The 20,369-nt window shown below is 42.2% G+C and overlaps 2 protein-coding genes across 2 annotated transcripts in view; both read left to right on the top strand.

Moving 5' to 3' along the window:
* Nucleotides 1-106: 106 nt before the first annotated feature.
* Nucleotides 107-2,783, top strand: LOC136422894 (protein FAM43A-like). The gene has a single exon (XM_066410816.1). The coding sequence runs from the start codon at nucleotides 1,135-1,137 to the stop codon at nucleotides 1,933-1,935; it is 801 nt and encodes a 266-aa protein (XP_066266913.1). The 5' UTR covers nucleotides 107-1,134; the 3' UTR covers nucleotides 1,936-2,783.
* Nucleotides 2,784-9,491: 6,708 nt separating this feature from the next.
* LOC136423441 (anosmin-1-like) overlaps nucleotides 9,492-20,369 on the top strand; it is a 62,568-nt gene continuing 51,690 nt past the window's right edge. Inside the window, exons 1-2 of the mRNA XM_066411584.1 lie at nucleotides 9,492-9,941; nucleotides 19,917-19,964. Coding sequence (XP_066267681.1) covers nucleotides 9,819-9,941; nucleotides 19,917-19,964 — 171 coding nt within the window. The 5' untranslated portion in view covers nucleotides 9,492-9,818. The remainder of the gene's footprint in view (nucleotides 9,942-19,916; nucleotides 19,965-20,369) is intronic.

Here is a 20,369-nt window from a genome sequence, read left to right as displayed (position 1 = left end):
TTTCGTGTGTGTGTCGATATTTTCTTGACTTTAACCTGACATAAATAAAGTAGATAAGTATAAAAGTATGAAAGAAAGGCCAGTCCTGCAGAGCCACCTAGCTTTAATGAGACGTACTGCAGATTTAATGTGTTGATCACATCCAAACGGGAAATCTTCGATCATCAAAAACATCAGTCCTTCCTGTTCTAATACTTGTACATGTACCATTGTAGGCCGTGGCAAGTAGATTTTATGGATATCATCCTCTGCAGACTCCAAATTTAATGCGAGAGTGCAAAAAAATGATACCTCAACTTTCAAAATAAAGATGATAAAGGTAACAAAGATTTACAATTCAAGCAAAAACACATGGTACATATATCACAGCCAACAAATCTTCATAAAGAAAACTACTCTCTTGTATAACATCACTGAAACCACATATAACAGAAGATGGAGACATTTCTTCATCCACTGTCTCTGAAAAAGAAGTCAAACCTAAGAAGTTACGTAATTATCTTGTTCATTTATCTTTATAATGCTGCCCCATGTGCCACTAGGCACTACAAGGGTCTGAAACTATTAAACGATAAATCGACTGCACGATATCTCTAGTATCGCTCCTGTGCCCAGGTTGCTCTCATTTTTCTGCAACATTCGTCCATGCCAGCCTGTGGTGTACTTTATCGATTTTCTCTCAGCACAGCATGTACCCATTTTCATTCAGTCCCCTCTCTCTCCAAACCCTTCACAAAGCGACGACCACCTGTGAACCCAGAACACAACACAATTACCCGGGAAACTCTACCCCTGTCGCCCATGACGAACAAAAGCCTCCCCCGCCAAGCCCGGGCGTTGGTCGAAGCCACATAGCCTCCTGGGCAAATAGATCTGAATAGTTGGCAAAGTCCTCCGGATTTTACTCCCATCTCCCTCCGGGATAGAACCGTTATCTCCTGCAGCAGACTGGGCGCGTCTGTCGTCGGTGTCACTGATATAAACTCCCGGGCAGCGCAGAAAGAACACTGGCGAACCACCAGCCGTGCTGTTGGTGAATTCAAGCGGTCACGGATCTCAAGTAGCCGTAAGAAGTAGGATTTCAGTTCTGTTTTGTGCGTGACTCTGTTTATTTTCCTTATTTTCTGTGCCAACATGTTCAGTAAGAAGAAGCAGTCGCTGGATATAACTCCCGAGAACCCCGTGTTCTACGTGTGTTACCTGGGGAAGGTGAAGACTGATCGGCCGAACGGGAAGGGCTGCACCGCCGAACCGACCAAGAAAATATGGGCGGCCAGAGAAAGCATCCCCGACCGCAAGTTGAGAAAGGTGGCGCTAACAGTAAACCCCGAGGGCATGCACATGAAAGAGGTAGAACCGCTACAAAAGGGGACGGAGCCAATCGACGAGTTTTTCAAGATCCAGAACGTGTCCTACTGCATGGCCGACCTGGAACTCCCGAAGGTGTTCAGCTGGATAACGGGGACGCCCGGCGGCAGCAAAGAGGACCTGTTCTGCCACGCGGTGCTGTGTAGTAAGAAGCAGAAGGCCCAGGCTATGGTCATGGTCCTCACGCACCAGTTTAGCGCCGCGTTCCGCAGTTGGAAGCAAGACGCCAGTAGACAGGAGAGGAAGTCCTCCCTGAAACATAGCAGGAAGGAGTCCAAGGAAAAGGTTGTTATGAGGGTGCCGAAACCGTCTGACGGAGGACAGAACAACAACCAGGGCGGCTCCACTCCGTCCTCGCCCTCCGCGGCACCCAGTCTAGAGAGCGTACAGAGCGGGATGGCTGAACTCCGGGCGGACGATTCCTCGGGCTCGGAGAAGAACGGACAGGTGCCCGTAACGTCCGTCCAGACGGGCCTGGACGTGAAGGAAGCCGCCAGGAATCCCGAGGTACAAGCCTACATGCAGGGGGACAAGAACGAGAACGATGTTGAACAAAATGACGACTAAGAACCAAGTTTGAGGAAAATTATCTTCAGTATTGACTCATAAGGGTATGATATATTATCAGTGAAGGAATCTAGAAATCATAATATTTCTGTCCCCAAATTTTTGTGGAAATTATGTATCGTTTCTGACCCGAAACAAAGTAGTATGGTGGCTTGACAACAAACAGGTCGGAAAAGCCATTGATATACCGACAAGTGCTCTTCAACGTGTTTGTATAGAACTTCAGACAACACTTATATACGACTTGCATGTGGCCGACAGTTATTAGTACATACTCGAAATTCGTTTCTTTTCCGGGTCGACGTCAGTTTCACATTGATTATTAAATAACAAACGTTCGCAAATGTAACGTAGTCCATAGTAATCACTTTGTGCAAAATATTGGTGTGTTAAACATTAAGATATTATCCACACAACAAAATGAATGTATCGTTGTGAAATATTAGCCTTTATTGATTCTGGAAGCTGATTTTATTTGTGGAAACGAAAGATGTTTTGTGACCACCTGTTGAGCGTGACGGATTAGGGTATGGGTTCGTGTTTTGGCGCACGTTTCCAAAGTTACGTCAGTCACGTCAGTAAAATGGACATCCTTATGACCCCACTGTGCTCTTGAAGTTGATTATGTTCAGCTGAGCATACCATATATAATGTATCTGTAAGGAGGATTAAGCCTACTTGGAAACGAAGTTGGTGGAAATCACTTATGCTAGTTCCGTCTGTCGCTGGGTAAACTTACACCAGTGTTGATAAAAACATGGCTGTTCGATATAGTATGACACCGTTACTCTTGTGAAAGTTTTCCCACGATTCTGTAAAACCAACCCAAAACAAAACCCACTAATAACCTTCCGTGTGTGTGTGTTGACTTGTTAGAATCGTGTGGTTGTGAGGTGAGGCATGTGGCAGATGTAGCGGTTGTTGAAGTTTCTCTGATCCAGACGACCGTTTCGCGGTTGTCTGCTCTTGACTTATTTGTGCGTAAGCGGATCACTTGACGCCTGCTTTTGGAGTGCGCCGCCACGCAACGTTGGGTTCCTTTGTTGAAAAACGCCATGGAAAGAGTAACAATTACAGCAAAGAGGAAAACACACACACGGGTGACTCTGCGCTAAGCATCCGGTATACAGGCCTTGGAAAGTCGTGTTCGGTCTTTCAGTCGATTTTAGTGGTCACATGAGAACACATAGGGCAGCAAAGTTCCCTTGCTGACTGCTGTGTCAGTAGCAGGGTATATTTTACAGGGAGTGGCTGCTAGTCCCTGCTCGAGGCACCTTCCGAACAAGGGAACCCATTTTACGTCCCTTCCGAAAGACGGGTACAGCCCCAACCGAGATGCCCTTCTGATGATTGAACCGGGGTCTCGCAGTTACCAACTGCATGTAATTGGGGCCAGGAGCTCAATTGTGAGACTGCTATGCTACTAGTTGAGCTGCAGAGGCATCTCCGGATAGTCGTGTGGTAAAAGTAAAAATTTGTTTTATGTTCTCAGTGACATGTTGTGGAGGATTACATGTACTTGTGAAGAACCAAAGAGGCACATAAGAGCTTTCTACTTCAGCAAAACTCAACAACCTACCACTCGATAAAGAAATATCAGGATTAACAGTACTTTCGATCTGCCTTGCACATTTTCACGCTTCCATCTGAATGTACGAGTGTCTCATCGACACATTTTGGAAGATTAAATACACTTGTGGTAAACCAAAGAGCACGTAAGAGCTTTCTACTTCAAAAGTGCTCAAGTGTGTTCTTGATGAAAATATTCTAATCTGGATTTTGGTTTGCCCTCTAAATCTACGCTGTTCAATTTGATCTTATTGATTTCTTTCACATAACAATATGCATAACAACAACTTCGTTTATTTCAAACTTTCAATGACTCGTCAAAATACCATTGAAGGTGAACGCTTTCATGGACCGCAAAAGACTAAGAGAGCACCACATTTTCAAGAGTTGCAAATTGGAACACTAACTTCAAGACTATGCTGTTCTCTAAAGCGGATATCTCACTGGACTGCGCCCAATTGCGAAATGCATTCGCAAAGTGGTGCAAACCGGCGCCAATTTGGAGCCTGAAATTGTGTTTTTGAGGGGGGTTAGATTTTTAGATTATTCGCAATTGGCAAAATAGCGCAGGCTGGCGCAAAGCGGCGCAATTACTGTAAATCTCTTTTCATGAATTTTAATCATTGTGCATCGTTTTTTTAAGCCCGTGGCAACACTACGATTCCATCAGTTATCGTATTTGGAGCCGAAACAACGGATGTGACATTCCGGGCACAGCCACTTTGTTTGTTAGAGGTCACGTGCTATTTCACGTCCAGTTTAATTTAATTTTACCCGTCAGTGTGACCGCAAGGGAAAATGGGCGAAAATTCTCAAAGTTGCCTCAATAATTTGCAAAATTGGGTAATTTGACGCAGTCCAGTGAGACACCCGCTTTCCGGGCTATCAGTCTACCTTGGACCCTGACTTCTAAATATTTACTGTAGACTAGTACATGCTAATAGCCTCTACCAGGCTCCACAGGTCGCTCGAAAAATAGTATAGAAATTGACCAAATAGACGGATAACGTTATAGGTCGCAAACTGTAACTTCTTTGGCGGACCAATTTCTCTGGCATGTTATCCGTCTATTTGGTCAATTTCTACCATTTTTCCAGCGACCTGTGGAGCCTGGTAGAGGCTAACAGGCAGGTACAGCCCAGAATTCCCCGGGACCTAGTATAGGGTCCACGGTTGTTAAATGGGTCACAGGAAACAATTTAGTCTAAAGTGTGGTGTGTTTACACCATGCCCGAAGTGAGTGTTTCCAAGAATATAAAATAAACTGGCCTACATTCAACAAGGATCAAAGAAGTTTCACGTGAAGACGGACTAAAGATGGTTACAAGGGCAATGAGTTTTTGTGTGTATTTCTTCCCTATATATTTCGGTCTCTTCATTTTTGATATAGTTTATTGTTGCCGTGTTGTTTTATTAGAAAGCCATGCTCCCTCTGATTGACATTTTCCTTGTGCTCAACCAAAAGCATCCCATAGAAGTCGGTGTAGGAGAAATATACTATAACATGTCATAAATGTCAGGGAGGTTGCTGGGTGATCATATAACCTACTTCCGTGGATAAATTCATCAGGTTGGTAAATGACTGAATAACAAAGTTCTTTATTCACAACCAAGGAGTAACAATAGCCAAATGTTTCGATGGCCGTCTGTCACCTTCTTGAGGACAATACTGACTGGTTTAGTAGGCTACATCGCACTGCAGCTAGGTGTCGCTGCTGCAGTGTGCAGAATGTGGTCCCAAATGTTACTGAGTCTAAATCTCCCCTCATTAATATATTACCAAGGTGCAGCACGAAGTGGAACCAGCCAGTATCATTATTGCTCTGAGGATGGTGACAGACGGTCACCGAAACGTCGGCTGTTGTAACTGTATGTCCTTGGTTGTGAATAGATAACCGTTTGTTATTCAATCATAACAGATTCATACGGTCCCATTTCCTCACAGTCAAGCCACGCTGTTTGTCGTTCATTCATTCCTGTAGATCAGTCTTATTGAGTTTGTTTAAAATCCGCGTCGGCTGTCATAGAAAAGAACCTTTAGAGAATGTTAAGACCTTGCCTATCCGCCCCAGGATAGGAAGCATTGGGAGTGGCAAAGTGATCCTCTTCCGACGGCAGTGAAATCTTAAACGGAAGCTGATAGTTCATCCTCACGTCTTCTTGTGTGACAAGAGTCCGTTAGCAGGAACACTCCCGTAGAGCTGTCAGATAAAAGGGCCAGCTGCCAGGAACTCTTGGACACGCGAACCCTTACTGTTTAACACCATGGTTTAACACACGGTTTATTTGTGAGATATTGCAGGCCACCGACATCGTCGACGAAAGGTGAATGACCTTTGCTAACGAATGAGAACTTTGTAAAGGGCCTTGGAAAATCAATGTTGTGTTTCCGATTTTACACGGGCGTGACGAAATTAGGGTCGGTAGGTAGAAATGTTCTTTTTCTCATTTTTTTTTTCAGATCTAGGCCGAAGTCAACCAAGAAATAGAGTTGAACAAAAATATAAAACCGGACACCCTTATTTTCAACATCATATTGTGATTATACAGATATGCAACGTACAAGCACAAACCTGAATAAAGAAGTACAATGTTTACTAAACATTCTTAAATCAACAGAGTGTGAAATACAGAAAATATGTTTTGAATTCGATAACTCAGATCATGAGACAGATGTCGAACATTTCGTGTCCCTAATGCCAGCAGTAGACCCCCAGAGGGTTAGAGTCGGCAGGTTATTGCTAGGATCAGTCGGGTAACCGGAAACACAACATTTATTTTCTAGGCCTAGGCACATCGGCCCTCTGATGGACGACAAAAAAACAGTGTCCAGTTGTGTAAAGGACCCCGTTACCATGACGACCACTGTCAGCGTACCCCGAGCAGTGTTTTGGCTTTGACCCAATTCGATTTCCCGCTCCATGTTTGCTTGTATGCCCGGCATTCTGCCCTGACAAAACCCGTGGAACCACCTGACGCTTGTGAAACAGTCAGGCCTTGTTCTTGTGACTTGACGGTTTCCACATTTTCTTGTGTGAAAACTGGTTGGCCCGGAGAGTTATCCACTGGGTAAAGAGGACGACTTGGCCTCGTATACAGGCTTCGCCGCCACCGTTTTAACAATGATATTTGTCCGAGTGATGGTATGTGTGTTAAACATTGATTGGTTGATTGAATGAATGATTATGTAAATGAATGAGTGTGAATGAGTGAGTGAGTGAGTGAGTGAGTGAGTGAGTGAGTGAGAGCTATCGAGCGAGTGAGGGAGCGAGGTAAAATATGCAACAGTATACAAACTGACCACATTAAATTATTGCGATTGTCTCCCTCCATATGGCCTTTCCGTGTTTTTCACTAGTCTTTATCAGACCGCTTGGCTTGTTGCAAAATAGTAGAAATTGGCCAAATGGGCTAAATAACTTGCCAGAGGAGTTGCCGACCTACGAAGTTACACCAAATCAGTTACTCAAGCAACTGGATATGATTTTGGAAACGGTCAGACGTTTCCGAGTAGCATTCACTACTTTTCGTCAAGGAGTGGATGCTACTTGAAACGTCTGACCGTTTCCAAAACCATATCCAGTTGCTTGAGTAACAGTTATTTGGCGTAACGTATTACCTGGATGTCTAACCTTCATCGACCTACACTTTGGCCATTAAGAAGCCCGGTAGAGACTAGTTATTCACTTCTTCCCTCTTTCTTCTGAAGCGATAGTCAAGTGTAATGTCGTTGCAGTGAGCCCTTATCAACTGCAGTACGCACAGTGATCGTTAGGTGCGCGATTACCCTGACCAAGGACTTCGTGGTCTGCAAGCAGATGTTGGGACGGTAGGACAGTAGAACGTAGTAACGTTTTGCCGATTGCCCATTTTCTGACAGCCGGTTGTCATGGATCACATGAATCGAGTTAGTCGGGAAAAGTTTATATTGTCCTCCTCGCTATCTACGGAATGTGATGGTTTGAATAACGCCTATGATATACTAGCAAAGCACTTTTGAAACAGGTGGTTGAACGTCAAACATGTGCTATGAACCACAACAAAGAGTGAAAGCACAAAGACCGTTGTGTTCTTTTAACTCTTTTTAATCCATTCACAGTTCAAACGTTTTGCCGGTATCTCTCTCCATTTTCTTGATGGTGCACATGGTGACAGCAGGAGGTTGTGTTCAGAATGCAGACCACGTATCTGTGCAGTTCGCCATTTGGTCTCAAGAGGTCGCTTTTAACTGCACGTCCGACCACCTGTTCGGTTGGCACCTTGGCGTTCCCCACCACGCCTGGAAATTTCCACTGCCGTGAAAGGGGACAACCCCCGACCCCCCATCTACTTGGGGACAAATCATTGTTGATTCCTAGTGTCGACGAGTCGTCGAAAAAGTTTTTTTTATCTATGTCTGTCTGTTTGTGTTTCCCCGTTGTGTTGTAATTTACAAGCAAGGTTTGTTAGATTGATGTATCGTTGCAGAGAGTCATCTGACAGTAGGGTGTAAATTAGCAACACCCCATCATTAGGAAATGACTGGACCTCCCCTGTTTTCACACCGCACAGGTACTAGATCAAAGGTGCCGCCACCTGGACAGGTATTTTCTTTCCAGCCCACCTGACTTCCAGGCGGAGTTTTTTTGTCCGGGCTTGCCCCTTTCCAGCGCGCTGATTGGTCAGAGTGAAGCCGACAAACAAGTCCTGAGAAGGGGAACGCTTTGGCCTGTTTTTCTTAGGCTCTTTTGGGGGGACTATTCGAGAAATATACAAAGGGGTCGTAATTCTACATCGCCACTCTCACCAACCTTGCCAGAAAGGAACACGAATTCAATGTAACACATGGTCTCAGGTCTGTTTTGTACAAAGAATCAACATTATCGCGTAAGCCGTTCCAATGAGATTAATTTCATTCAACTCGAAGGGCTTGAAGACCCAGTTGAAAGTGTACTGGATCGCCCCTCCCGTTGCTGGGGAGTGTTACCATATTTGTCACTGGAAGTCCCCCACGAACCCACTGCACAGACCGAACCCTCGTGCGTTCTGGAAGACTGGGCCTCAAAGGTGCGGAGAGAAAGAAGAACACAAGGTGCACTTACGCACTTCAAAACAAAGGGGGACAACGCTCGCTTCACGGCAGTGGCTGTCTTTGCCGCCTTGCTATGTGAAAATCTAAGTTTGAACGCGTTGTCGGGGGATCTGAAAAGAGATCTGAAGAATATTTCTTCTTCTTGTTACTTGCTAGATCATCTCAGAACAGCTTGTATGATGTATTTTAAGTCTTTACCCTGGAGAATGTACCCAGCAATGCGTTCATTGTAAAATCTATGCTAACACATCTTACAGTTTTACAATGCGTTTACATTCATAATGTTGTATGTCTTACATTTCTAAACACACACTTCGAATGTTTGAAATCAAGAATAAAATGGGACAGAAAAAAAAGAGAAACGTAAATTTTATTTGTCTGTTTCTTTCTTTCTCATCTTGTAGCGTTAAGAAAAGTGTTACCGGCAGTTCTCTTACATATATGAAAGTTTGCGGTAACTACTAACTACCAAGAAAACAATAAAGAACGCTTTCATAAAAGATAACTGCACTTCGGTTGTACTCTGACACCTTCTGAGCCTGCCTGTGCTTTTCATTAAGTCCCACCAAGGTGCCTATTGCCCTCAATCAACGAAAAGGTCGCGATAACCATCAGAATTGACACTGATGAATTCGCAGTCATGTTCATTCGCTTGTCGTGGAAACGTTCATTGCCCACTTCGCCCTTGGCATTTTCCTAACGACGTTTGCCCGCTCACATGTTTTCATGTTCAAACCGTGCCGTCCCTTTAACAGTCAGCTGAATAGCTCCGGCTATCCCTTTACGTAAAACGACCCCGCTCTTCTTTCAGCTAAGTTGTTTACGAGCAAAACTTACACCAGAAAAAGCCTCCAAGGCAGACAGCGTCTACTCTGCGCCTATCAATGATCAGATCATCAATAGCATGTCCGCCGAACGAAAGAACGACAGCGTGGGCGATATTATGATGCTGACAAACCTTTAAAAACGTGACGAAAGTGAAAATACTGCTTTGCTAAATATATTTGGAATGGAATAGATGGGTTAAAGTGTGTTTTACCTGTCCTAACATAAAGCTTGGCGTGGTAAGTTGATAGGTGTATAAGACAAAGAGCCACGCCCACTGTATCTGTGGACCAATCAGAAGGCCGGGTTGTTTTGAAGTGATCGGTTTCACCACCAGCGGGTCTCCCCGTCTGCCTGGCCGGCTCCTAGCGCACTCCCTCCGCCGGCGTCACCCTCCCCCTCCGTCCGTCTCCTCACCATGCCGCGGATCGGGACAGGGGTGCTGATCGGGGTGCTCCTTCAGCTTGCTACCGGGGGTGGACAGGAGTTATCGCCGGCCTTCGTCCGGGCGCGATGCGCTTCCAAATGCCTGTCTTTGCACGTGAGTACCATCCCGTAATGTTCCAACATGGACCGGTTGGTTCAGTTTGAATGCCTGCCAGCATAGCACATGGCGGCGGTAGGAAAGATCGAGCCAGTCTGTAAATTGTAAGGTGTATACCGATGTATCTGGGACTGAACTGTTGATGTAATGTGGTTAGGATATCCACGGGACCCCGTCGTGTGTTCGTAAAATTCCGCTGCAGGTAGGGCATCGGGGAGCCTACCGGGGGTCCCGAGCACTTTCACTGCCACAGGCGGTAGCAACGTCACCTGGTCGACCGGTGGTTCTGTCGTCTGCTGTAGAGGGTAGTTGCCAATCGATGGTTTATGCTGGGCTTATCTTGTGTGGTTTCCCCCACTTCACAACTCGGTCAAGCTGTGATTTCCGGTGTGAATTAACTTCTATACCTCCCATATGTGGTAGAGAGTATGTCTTAAAGGCATCCAGAGCATTTTATGTGGCTTGAAAATTGGAAATATTCTAGTTGCTGTAATCTTTATGACATTGTCATTTAATGCCACTGTTTACCACATTTGCGTGATGATTACATGTCACAAGCGCTCAAAAGCCACGCGAAAATAAGCTACACAATGACCCCTTTAGTTTCACGCGCCTAGTGTAATTAGATTGAAACAGAACTCAAAACGGTTTTTTCGTCGGTAATGGACCGTTCCCGTCGAACACCATATAGAACCCCCTGTTCTATTTGGAACACCTCCGTCAAAAACAGCGCTAGTGGGACAGAAATGACAAGCAGAAATGACAATGCATATCTGGGACAGATATCTCACTGCATTGGCTACATGAATACCCAAGAAAAAAACGAAATGAAAAAGAAAATATCTCGGGCACTCAAGGGGACGGAGCTTACGTAACACATTGCCAACTACTACCAAGTCCGTCTCTCATGTACTTGTGCGTTATTCCTGTGTTCGACTGGAACGGTCAGTTCTCTGCAAGTTCCGGCGACGGGACGTCACGTTCCAAGAAGTCGGAAAATTTGAGAACAAAAACGGCGGCGCTGACAGCGCTTGGATTTTTTTTGAGTGCTCAACACACAGCGACATCGCATCTTTGCTCCTTGAATATCGATATGTAATGGTATAGTGTTATTGAAACTTACTATGTGTAGAAATGGCTAAAAACTGGAGTTTTTTAATTTGAGTTTGAAGCCACATAAAGTGCTCTGGGTGCCTTTAAGATACTGTAATCTTTAAGTTTTAAGAAATAACAAAGTTCTACGTAGAAAGACAAAGAGGTGTCGTCGCCAAGATACCAAACAAGTGCTTATTATGACAAAATATTAGGAGAAGGCGAAGACTAAAAAGAGGTGCACTACTAAAAGAATATGCCGCAAAAACATGTTTAAAGCACAAAGACTAAACCGAATCCTTACATCAGCTTGGAAATTAACAAAATAGACAATTTTCCCTTTAGACTTTCGACCAACTTTGGCTTACCATATTTTTCATAATATTTCTCATGTGGAAAAGTCCTTGGAGAAAACCATCCCAATCCCCAAAACCCATTCATCACAAAGAACAATTTGTATTCCAAATGTTTGACACCGGTCAAAAACCTAATCAGCATTGCAATGGTGCAATCTGTCGGCTGTTTTCCACCCCTTTGTGGAAACCACGGCGTTGCCATGTTTTTCAATCCAACTTCGATTAAACTTTTCCTAGAATTTTCGATATTTCTTTGCAATGTCGAAGTTTTTTTTGACCAAGTAGCGAGTAAAATAAATGATGGACAGGTATGAAATTGAGATACGCCAAAAGTAGTGGTACTTTATTCTCTGGGGTTTAATAACAGAGGCCACAATGAGCCTTTTGTTAGCCCATTTGCCATTGTAAAGGAACGTCTGCTCGCTGAAAAGAACTCCAGTCCCCCACTGTAATGAGACGGACAATAAGAAATGCACATTTCCATTAAGCCGTTGGATGTTTTTCTTCGGAAAGAAAAAAGAAAAGTTTTTCGGCTCATGACAGGCTTCTGTGTCAAGATGTCGATTTTAACTTCAGACATCTGCTTGGAGATAAAAGATTGTTCCAGAAAGATGAAAGCAAAAAGATTGAAAGAAAGGTAATGCACATGGGGGGTCTCTGACCATTTTGAACAATAGGAATTGAATTGGATTAAAATACAGGTGCACCGTTTTAAAGGAACTGCTATTTTGTGCATATCTGCAACTTGAATTTTGCCCATATTCTTGCCATTTTTTATGGAAGTGTTTTGCTGTCTGCTAAACTGGACGATGTTATCGTGAGTTGTGTGTGCTCTGTTGTCATCACTATTTTTGGTGACTGACTCTAGTCAAGCCAGTGTTTGTTTGTATAAGGCCTGACAGGTTGTTTAGCTCATCAGCCAAGAATCTAGCAATATTCTAAGTTGACCAAAGACCTTAGTCAAAGCAAACTATTTGGGGAGATTGTGCTACCTTAGTTTGTTCCTTTGTTTTGAAAGGATGACATACATTTGTTTACCTGTCAACATCTATAGACAATCTGGACTTAAAATCAACTTTGTTCTGTCGAAGACATGACAGAAGTAAATGCATTATGTTAACCTTAGATTTGTATCTTCTGAAAGAAAGATGAAAGAGTGTTGGTCCCTTTTTCTGCTGTATAAGCCAGTTTAACACAAATGCTATGATGGTACATGTACCTTGCACAGGATATGCATATGTCTCCTGTTATACTGGTCTTGACTATTGCTGTAAAATTTTAAATGCTAGAATGATCTTTTACTCGTACACGCATATGCTCTAAGTCTCACGACATTACAACATGTATGCTGTATGTTCCAAGCATTTATGAGATCAAGATCACTCCCATAACATGCCAGATTATGATTCAAATACATTTGTACATGATTAATTCCCATAAAGCAATAAAACTTAACATCATAGCTTCACTGGTGGCCTGAAGATAGAAATTGCACGGGATGTCCTGTCACAATCTTGAAATGTCACAAGGCCATCCTTTACCAACTTTGGATATCAATTTTTCATGTGATTTCTCAACGCCTTGGAGATTGTACATTTAGATTCAAATCGTGGCCAGAATACTATTAATTTTCATAGCAGAATTTATATGCAGAGCCAATAGATATGGAAAGGCAAAACACACATTTTGAAGGACAGAGAAGTCCTATACTTCATTAACATTAAGTAGCTTTGTCCTATCTCTGCAGCCTTGTACTGTTTGTTGACTTTCCTGATAAGTTTGAGTACCACCATTCCCTGGTGTGGACAGTGGCATTGTTGTGTAAACAAATGTGTGCAAGAGGGAGTCACATTAACAGTATCAAACTAGATTAACATGTCATGGAATTACTCAGTAAGATAAAGCACATTTACCCTTGATGGAAATAAATTCCCCTTTTTATCAATAATACATGATGCGAGTAGGGGATAGTTGAAGCGTTGTGATGGCCTTTCTTCTTGTGGACAAGTTTGTCCGCTCTCATTTGCCATTGTGGCGGTCATTTTTATTCATGGCTAGGTAGCGCCATCTCTCGATGACAGCGCTATTGACTTAACATTGATTTTTCTTCCCAACTGCTTAGTTTGAGACGTGTATCAATATGCAGGCCTCACGCAACCTAATTTGCCAGTCTTCATGCCAAGACCTTTCCAATATAACTGCTGTTATTCGCACCCTGTGGGCCAAACATGCAGGGAGTATTACCAAATTCTTTCGACGGCTTACAAAACCACAGGATTGGCAGGGATGCCTGATCGCGTGCAAGGGTATTCTTTAACGTTAATGTGGGACCTCAAATCCCCCAAGAACAGAGTCGATTTTAGCACTTAATACTGTTCTTTCAGCCTGACACACATTTCATTCCTTCAGGCCATTCTCAAAGATAAGTATCGGAACCAATTTGTCAGAAATCTTGCCCAAAATGTTCAACTACAGGAAATGTTTTACTCCCACGTTATTATATGTGAAACCGATAGCCAAACCATTGTTGATAGTGAACTTGTTTCTGGTCCCTTAGGAGAGATAACTTTGGTGTGTGTCCTAAATAAGAGGGACATACGATCAGTTCTTTGTGTAAAGGATACCGGCAGTTTGAAAGTTATGTTTAGCCATTGTACTTGCAACACAGGCTGAAATACAATGCTACTGCCACCAACTATAGAGCCACAGGAAGCACTAAACCTCCTTTGGATATCCGTTACACCCGGTAAGGTTGGCAGAAAAAACAGTTTGTTTCGCTGCTAATCAGCCATTACGCCAATGTAGGTTGTTGCGTAAACATTTTCCTTCGGAATCAAAAACAGATCGTAGCACGCTTTTAAGGATGTTCTTGGTTCTGAAACGTTAGCCTCTTTCATTCACTTTCCTTCACACGCAATGTGAATACCAATTAGCCTCCACTGCTCCCACGAGGGGACGCGCCGCAGTTCAAGTTCAGACTGTGAAATTATCCATTGTGCGACGCTAGTTTTGAATTTCTTCGCCACACGTACGGTCGGCCGCCCCCCTCCCCATGTTCTACATACGACATACAAAGGTCCTTGGCCTAAAAACAGCAGAGCTAATGATGGATTCGGCCCTAGCTGCTGCCCTGCGAAGCTGCGAAGATGAATGCCACTTTTATTACCACTGGCAAATATCCACTTGCCCTTTACCCGCCTCTCGCTGATGAACCAGGAAAGACAGAATATTCCCCTCCCTCCCAATGACAAACAAGCCAACGGATATAGGTGCTGACAAGCTGTACATGTCATTGTTGGGTGGTCACCCAAGCCCTTAACCATGCCAAGCCCATTTCCTTTGTTACGTTAAGCACCAAACAGGGCTGGTGGCCCTTAAAGGAGGAAGGCTGTGCAGAAGAGGGTGTTAGAGGAGCTCTTGCATTATACACTAATTATGGGGGGTGTTGGTTTGGTCGTGGTTTATTAGATATGGAAATCAGAAGGGAGTGGATCAGCTGGCAGTGACATGTAGGCCATTACCTCTACAGGTTTAAACCCCATCTCCACTGTAATCCTTTTTCCTCTTGTGAAATGGGATTAAAACGGACATGAAATTCAGATTTTGCGGGAACAGAGGCTGACAAATGAGGTTTATTGTCTTGTCCAGATGAACGCAAGATGGAACAATATGGAAGAAGGAGTGCTTGTGGCCACAATACACTTCAGACAGCTCCTTAGCAAAATTAGGATAGAAAGGATGAATTCAGACTTTGATCTAAGGGCAAAAGGCTCTCTTTGTACAAAATATCAATTGTACCGACATACATATATTTACATGTGCACAGCTTACAACCGTCTAAAGGTAAGCATTGTGTCCAAGTTTGCGAAGAGAAGTCGCCTTTCATACGCAGAGCTGGATGGGGAGGAAAAGTAAACCTCGTTTCCATGGGGAAAAGAGTCGTTGCAGCTGGTCTTCTCGTTTGGTCACATTTTCGGGACAATCTTTTGTTCATTGTGTCCTGCGTTTGGTGATGAGTGTGTGGCTGATGACATGATAATGAATAAAACCTTGTCAACGGAACCATTCATTTTACCATTGCAAAGAGATGATATATGAAAGGCCAGGAATACCTATCGCGATATCGATATTAATCTCTGCGTGATCTTTCTACTGACAGAAAAATGGCCAAAATATGGTAAAATGCGAAATGTTCGCAGGATTTGATTTTGTGGTAGACAAAAAATAGAATGTTTGCGTTTGAAACAAGGGGGACTAGGAGAGCAGAAGATAGAACAAAACATTTTACAGTGCTTTTAAGTTCAAAGTGAGGAGGTCACTGCACAAACATGAACATAAAACAACTGCAAACTTTCCCCTTACAGTACTATTGTTTCAGCCTGCAGAAAGGTGAAGTAAGGCCTAATATTAATACACATTTCAACGGAACTTATTAATCTAGACAGAACTACCTCGTATCTACCATTAACCTGGCTTAGTTGATTCTGTGGGCTTCATATTTCATATATGGCCTGGGACAGTTTTTTGAAATTGATGAATGATGATGATTCACATAACACTAGAATTGAAATTGGCTTTCTAATGGATATGTCCTGGGGCAACACTCCCACAGCATGGTCAAAGTAATAGCTCTCTCCTCCCCCTGACCTAGTGTGTAATTCGGATTTCCTTCCCAACCAAGTTCAAGTTTGGGACAGTGTTAGAGTAACGCAGAGCACCCAATTCAATGTCGTCTGATTTGTTTAAAATGTACGGACAGAGGCATATGTTTAACATATGGGAAAAAATATCTGCTCTTCTACAAAGAACAATGCCGGTCTAAGAAATGAAGAAATGTGCTAGGGTGACCTATTCCCGTTCACTTGCTAGCCTTACTCCTTCTAGTTCTGGTTCACTTCAAAGACAGACGTATTTTCCCCATTGGTGGCCAAAGCAGTGTGCAAATCAAACATAGTGAAAAAAACACAAGCGGACTATTCATTCTGCATTTTTTTTTATAGGAAAGAGGGAAGTAAAGAAATGTGTCTTCCTTGGAAAAAGAATCATCTTCTTTCAATAGTTCAGTGTGAATAAGGCACCTAGTCACAAAAAAGTGAAGTTCGAATAACTTTGCACGAAAGTTAAATGCATGGGACTCCCAAATGGTATGTGATAATCAGCATATAATGTATAATTCCGAGGATTTCACATTCTTCAGTATAGACCACATGCTTATAGTTTCAGGATTTCCCAAAGGCACAATTAAGGATAGTTCCACATGCCAAAGTGTTTGAATTTTTGTCCAGTATATGAGAAATCCTGACACAAAATTGAAATTGCTCAATAATCTCAATCTAGTGACGATAAACATGAAAATTTTGCCTAACTGCTACCCATATTCCCATTATGCGCGGAAATGGAGAAGAAAATATGCATAATGTATTCAGTTTGATTGTTGTTACGCTAGTGGGTTTCCCACAACAAAGGAAGTTTCGGTGCGAAAAGCAATGATTTTCTCTGTAAACATACATTATTTGAACAAAGATATGTCTATCTTTAAATCTCCCTTTTCCACGGTACATCACTCATTTTTGTTTGTCCATGAGCAGTTTTATGGGTCCCTGCTGAATTAAAGCCCCAAAGTACACATAAATGTAAATTGTCTTTATGAATTTCATTCCAGTCTTTTACAATATAAACAGTGATTTTTTGTCCTGAATACCAGTACAATTGCACTAATCCAAATCCTTTCTATGTTAGGTGTTAGAAATGAAGAGCTTGAACGCTTCGTGAATGAGTAACATCTACTGAAATGAGATGTTTAAAATTATCATGTAAATTGGTGTAGGCCGGTGTATCCGAGAAAATTAATGTACTGGACAAAAAGTTCATATTCCCTACAACTAAAGTTCAATTACCCTTGAAATTAATGAATTTTGATAAATCTGTGGTCCAGACGTAGTCTTTATGTTGATGACACACCTTACATAGCTCAGTGAACTTTATTTACGGAACAAAATCGAGAGAAAACTTGAGGAAACGAAAGTTAGAGATCTTTAAGTGACCCAAGCGGCTGTTTTGCCTAAGGACATCTCCCAAGATACTGGGTCATGATTTTTTGATGGCCGGGAAAACAAGTCTATCAATTATTGCTGACTTGGTTTGGCAAAGTGGCCCTTTATTACGGGAATCCAATTGTAATCGATCCGCTCTGGAAGTGTCTGGAAGAAGTGTCAACTATGTCAGGAAGACAGTATGGAAAATGATACGGATCGTCCCATTTGAAGGATCAGGAGGGGTGGCCAGGCAGAGACTTTTTCTTTCCCTGCTTCGTATCAATTTTAACTTTTAGGATCCTCTGCATACCCCTAGTGGGATTTAGTGGATGAATCCCATAAATTTGTCTGAAAACTATTTTCTTTCCTCCTTTTCTAAATGGCAAAGTGAAGAGTCTTAGACTAGGTATTGTTCTTTTTGTGCTCTCGTCTTCCAAATTTACATATGATATAAAGACTGCTACTTCTAGTACTAGTTGTTCGGTTTTTTTACTGTACATCTGGTAGTTTTCCTAACCTCACACTATTGAAAAGCATTTTAGGATAAAAACAGTGTGCCCGTAATGAAATTTTATCCCCCAATTCATGGAATTTACTACCTGGCATCCTGGGAACAAGTTTAGGTTTCATAGCCAGGCCATTCTATTGGGTCGTCCACTTTATTTCCAGTTACAACCTCGTAAAACTATGAGACCAAACATATTGAACTAGACTTTCCTGACGATCTGTCATTATGTTTTGCCAATTATGTTTCGCCAACGAAACATATTGTTTTTGTCAGGTTTCTTCTCCTTCTTCTTCTTCTCCTTCTCCTTCTTCTTCTCCTGTCAAATCTTCAAATCGCTTCTTCTCGGTCGTCCGTCGACCAAATAAGCTGAAATTTGGTATGCAGGTAGAGTATGTGTATACCTCTAGACCCTTTTTAATTTTTTTTGATATAAGTTTTTAAAATGATTTTATGGAGGTTTTTTGGTCATTTTCAGACAAAAGTCGCACATTATGGCCTCCAGTGCCGTGGTGTTGAAACCTGAGGACCTGAAATTTGGTTTAGTTGTGCATTGGATATTTACCCAAAGGACCCCATTATTTTTTTTGGCATACACTACTTCAAAATGATTTATTTTGCAATTTTTTGATGCAATTTTTGGTTATTTTCTGTCGGGGCCAGCAAGAACTAGGTCATACTGTAACATAAGCCCTCCTACACTCACCCCTTTCTGGGACTTAAAACCAAGCAGATGTCAGGGGGTACCTATACTAATGGTATTACAGAAAGTTATATGTACCTTATGTTACATGGTACGGATGTTATATTTGACATATACGTACCGTTAGCAAAGGTGATCACACCTGGCCATGAATTATGCTAATGACGACCTCATTTGCATAATTCGTGCATAAACTTGTATTTCCCTTACCGTGACAACATGTAGGTACATGTAGGAAAGGTGCAAGCACCTGGACATAACTTATGCTCATGAGGACCTCATTTGCATAAATTATGCAGAAACTTGGATTTGCCCAGGAGTTATTTTTGGACAGCCCACTTCTTGCATGAGGAGTATGGGCGAAACATCCTGAATTTGCTCTTAAAGCAAATGACGGCCAGTCTAGTTCAATATCTGTCTTCACAGGTCACGACTTTGCCTTGTTTCTCTGAATGATTTCCCTTGTGGTTCAGAGACAGTGTCTATGTGCGTGATTACATTTGTATTGATATAGGCACAAATAACAGTTTGTCAAAACTTCCTGCAAGTACTGTTCATCTTCATATTCAGGCATTGACATTAATAATCAGTTGTGGGGTTTCTTAGTCAAATTTCTACTGGGTTTATGAATGTGACTTTATGTTGATGGTTGTAAAATGCATGTATGCTCAGATGCCTGTAGTTTTTAAGATGAAAATGGTGTAATACGGTACTTGGAGCATTGAAGGTCAGTGGTTTGGCTTTGGTCCAGTGTTGTAGAAAGGCAGCCTATACCCACACAAGTTCTTAGGGGTATCCATTCAGAGCTTGTTTCTTATAGTGTTATACTTTTGATAGGGTTTACATGAATAAAGCATTTATTCGCAGGGCTCAAAATAGTGGGTGCACCCAAAATTGGAGCTGTGCACCTAATTTTTGACTGTGGGTGCACCAGTGCACTTACATATTTTTTTTAGGCTATAGGATACGGGTACTATTGTACACTAGTGCACGGAATATTCTTTAAATGTAGGTATCAGAAAAAGTAGGTGGTAGCTATAGAATTACAGATTGAAGTTCTTAAGAGCGTTAAACTTTGTGATTATGTTTAGCTGACATTCAACTTTATTCTATGTGGTGCACCCAAAATTCTTTCTGTGCACCTAATTTTTTGGGTTGGGTGCACCAGTGCGCCTATTTCCAAAAATGAATTTAGAGCCCTGATTTGTGTGTGTTCAAGCTTGTGTTCCATATACATGATAATACAACATGTATTAACCCTTGTTCATGTTTTATTTACAGGACCTATCCATGCTAGAGGAATGCCAAGCTCACGAATTTTGCCATGCTGTAAGTCAAAATTTCATTCTTTCATTCTTTCATTCTTTCTATCCTATGGAATGCTTGGTTGTATATTTATAAAGTTGTGAACATGCCACATTTTTGTGATGATGTTGTATGCTGTTGTATTGCTCTATGTGTAGGAAACAATTACATTGTACTTTGTAGAGATAGATTTGTAGTAATGTTTACGGTTTTGTAGTCGAACATTCCTTACACTAGGATGTTTTGATTGTTATATTGTTATGTATCCAAACCGACTATGCTTAATTTGTATGCCTTGATGTTTATTGTAAATATAGACATGCATGAAAGGATTTCATTGTGCAAGAACTGAAATGATTTTTGCATTGAATGACACAAAATGAGTACATATATATTACATTGTCAGTATTCTGGATGTTTCTGCATTTA

This window comes from Branchiostoma lanceolatum, chromosome 17, assembly GCF_035083965.1.
Source record: "Branchiostoma lanceolatum isolate klBraLanc5 chromosome 17, klBraLanc5.hap2, whole genome shotgun sequence".
Taxonomy (NCBI): Eukaryota; Metazoa; Chordata; class Leptocardii; order Amphioxiformes; family Branchiostomatidae; genus Branchiostoma; species Branchiostoma lanceolatum.
This window is presented reverse-complemented; position numbering and strand designations above follow the sequence as displayed.

Excerpts from the sequence above, each read along its gene's own strand:
- LOC136422894 (XM_066410816.1), top strand. The coding sequence starts at position 1,135 with ATGTTCAGTAAGAAGAAGCAGTCGCTGGATATAACTCCCGAGAACCCC.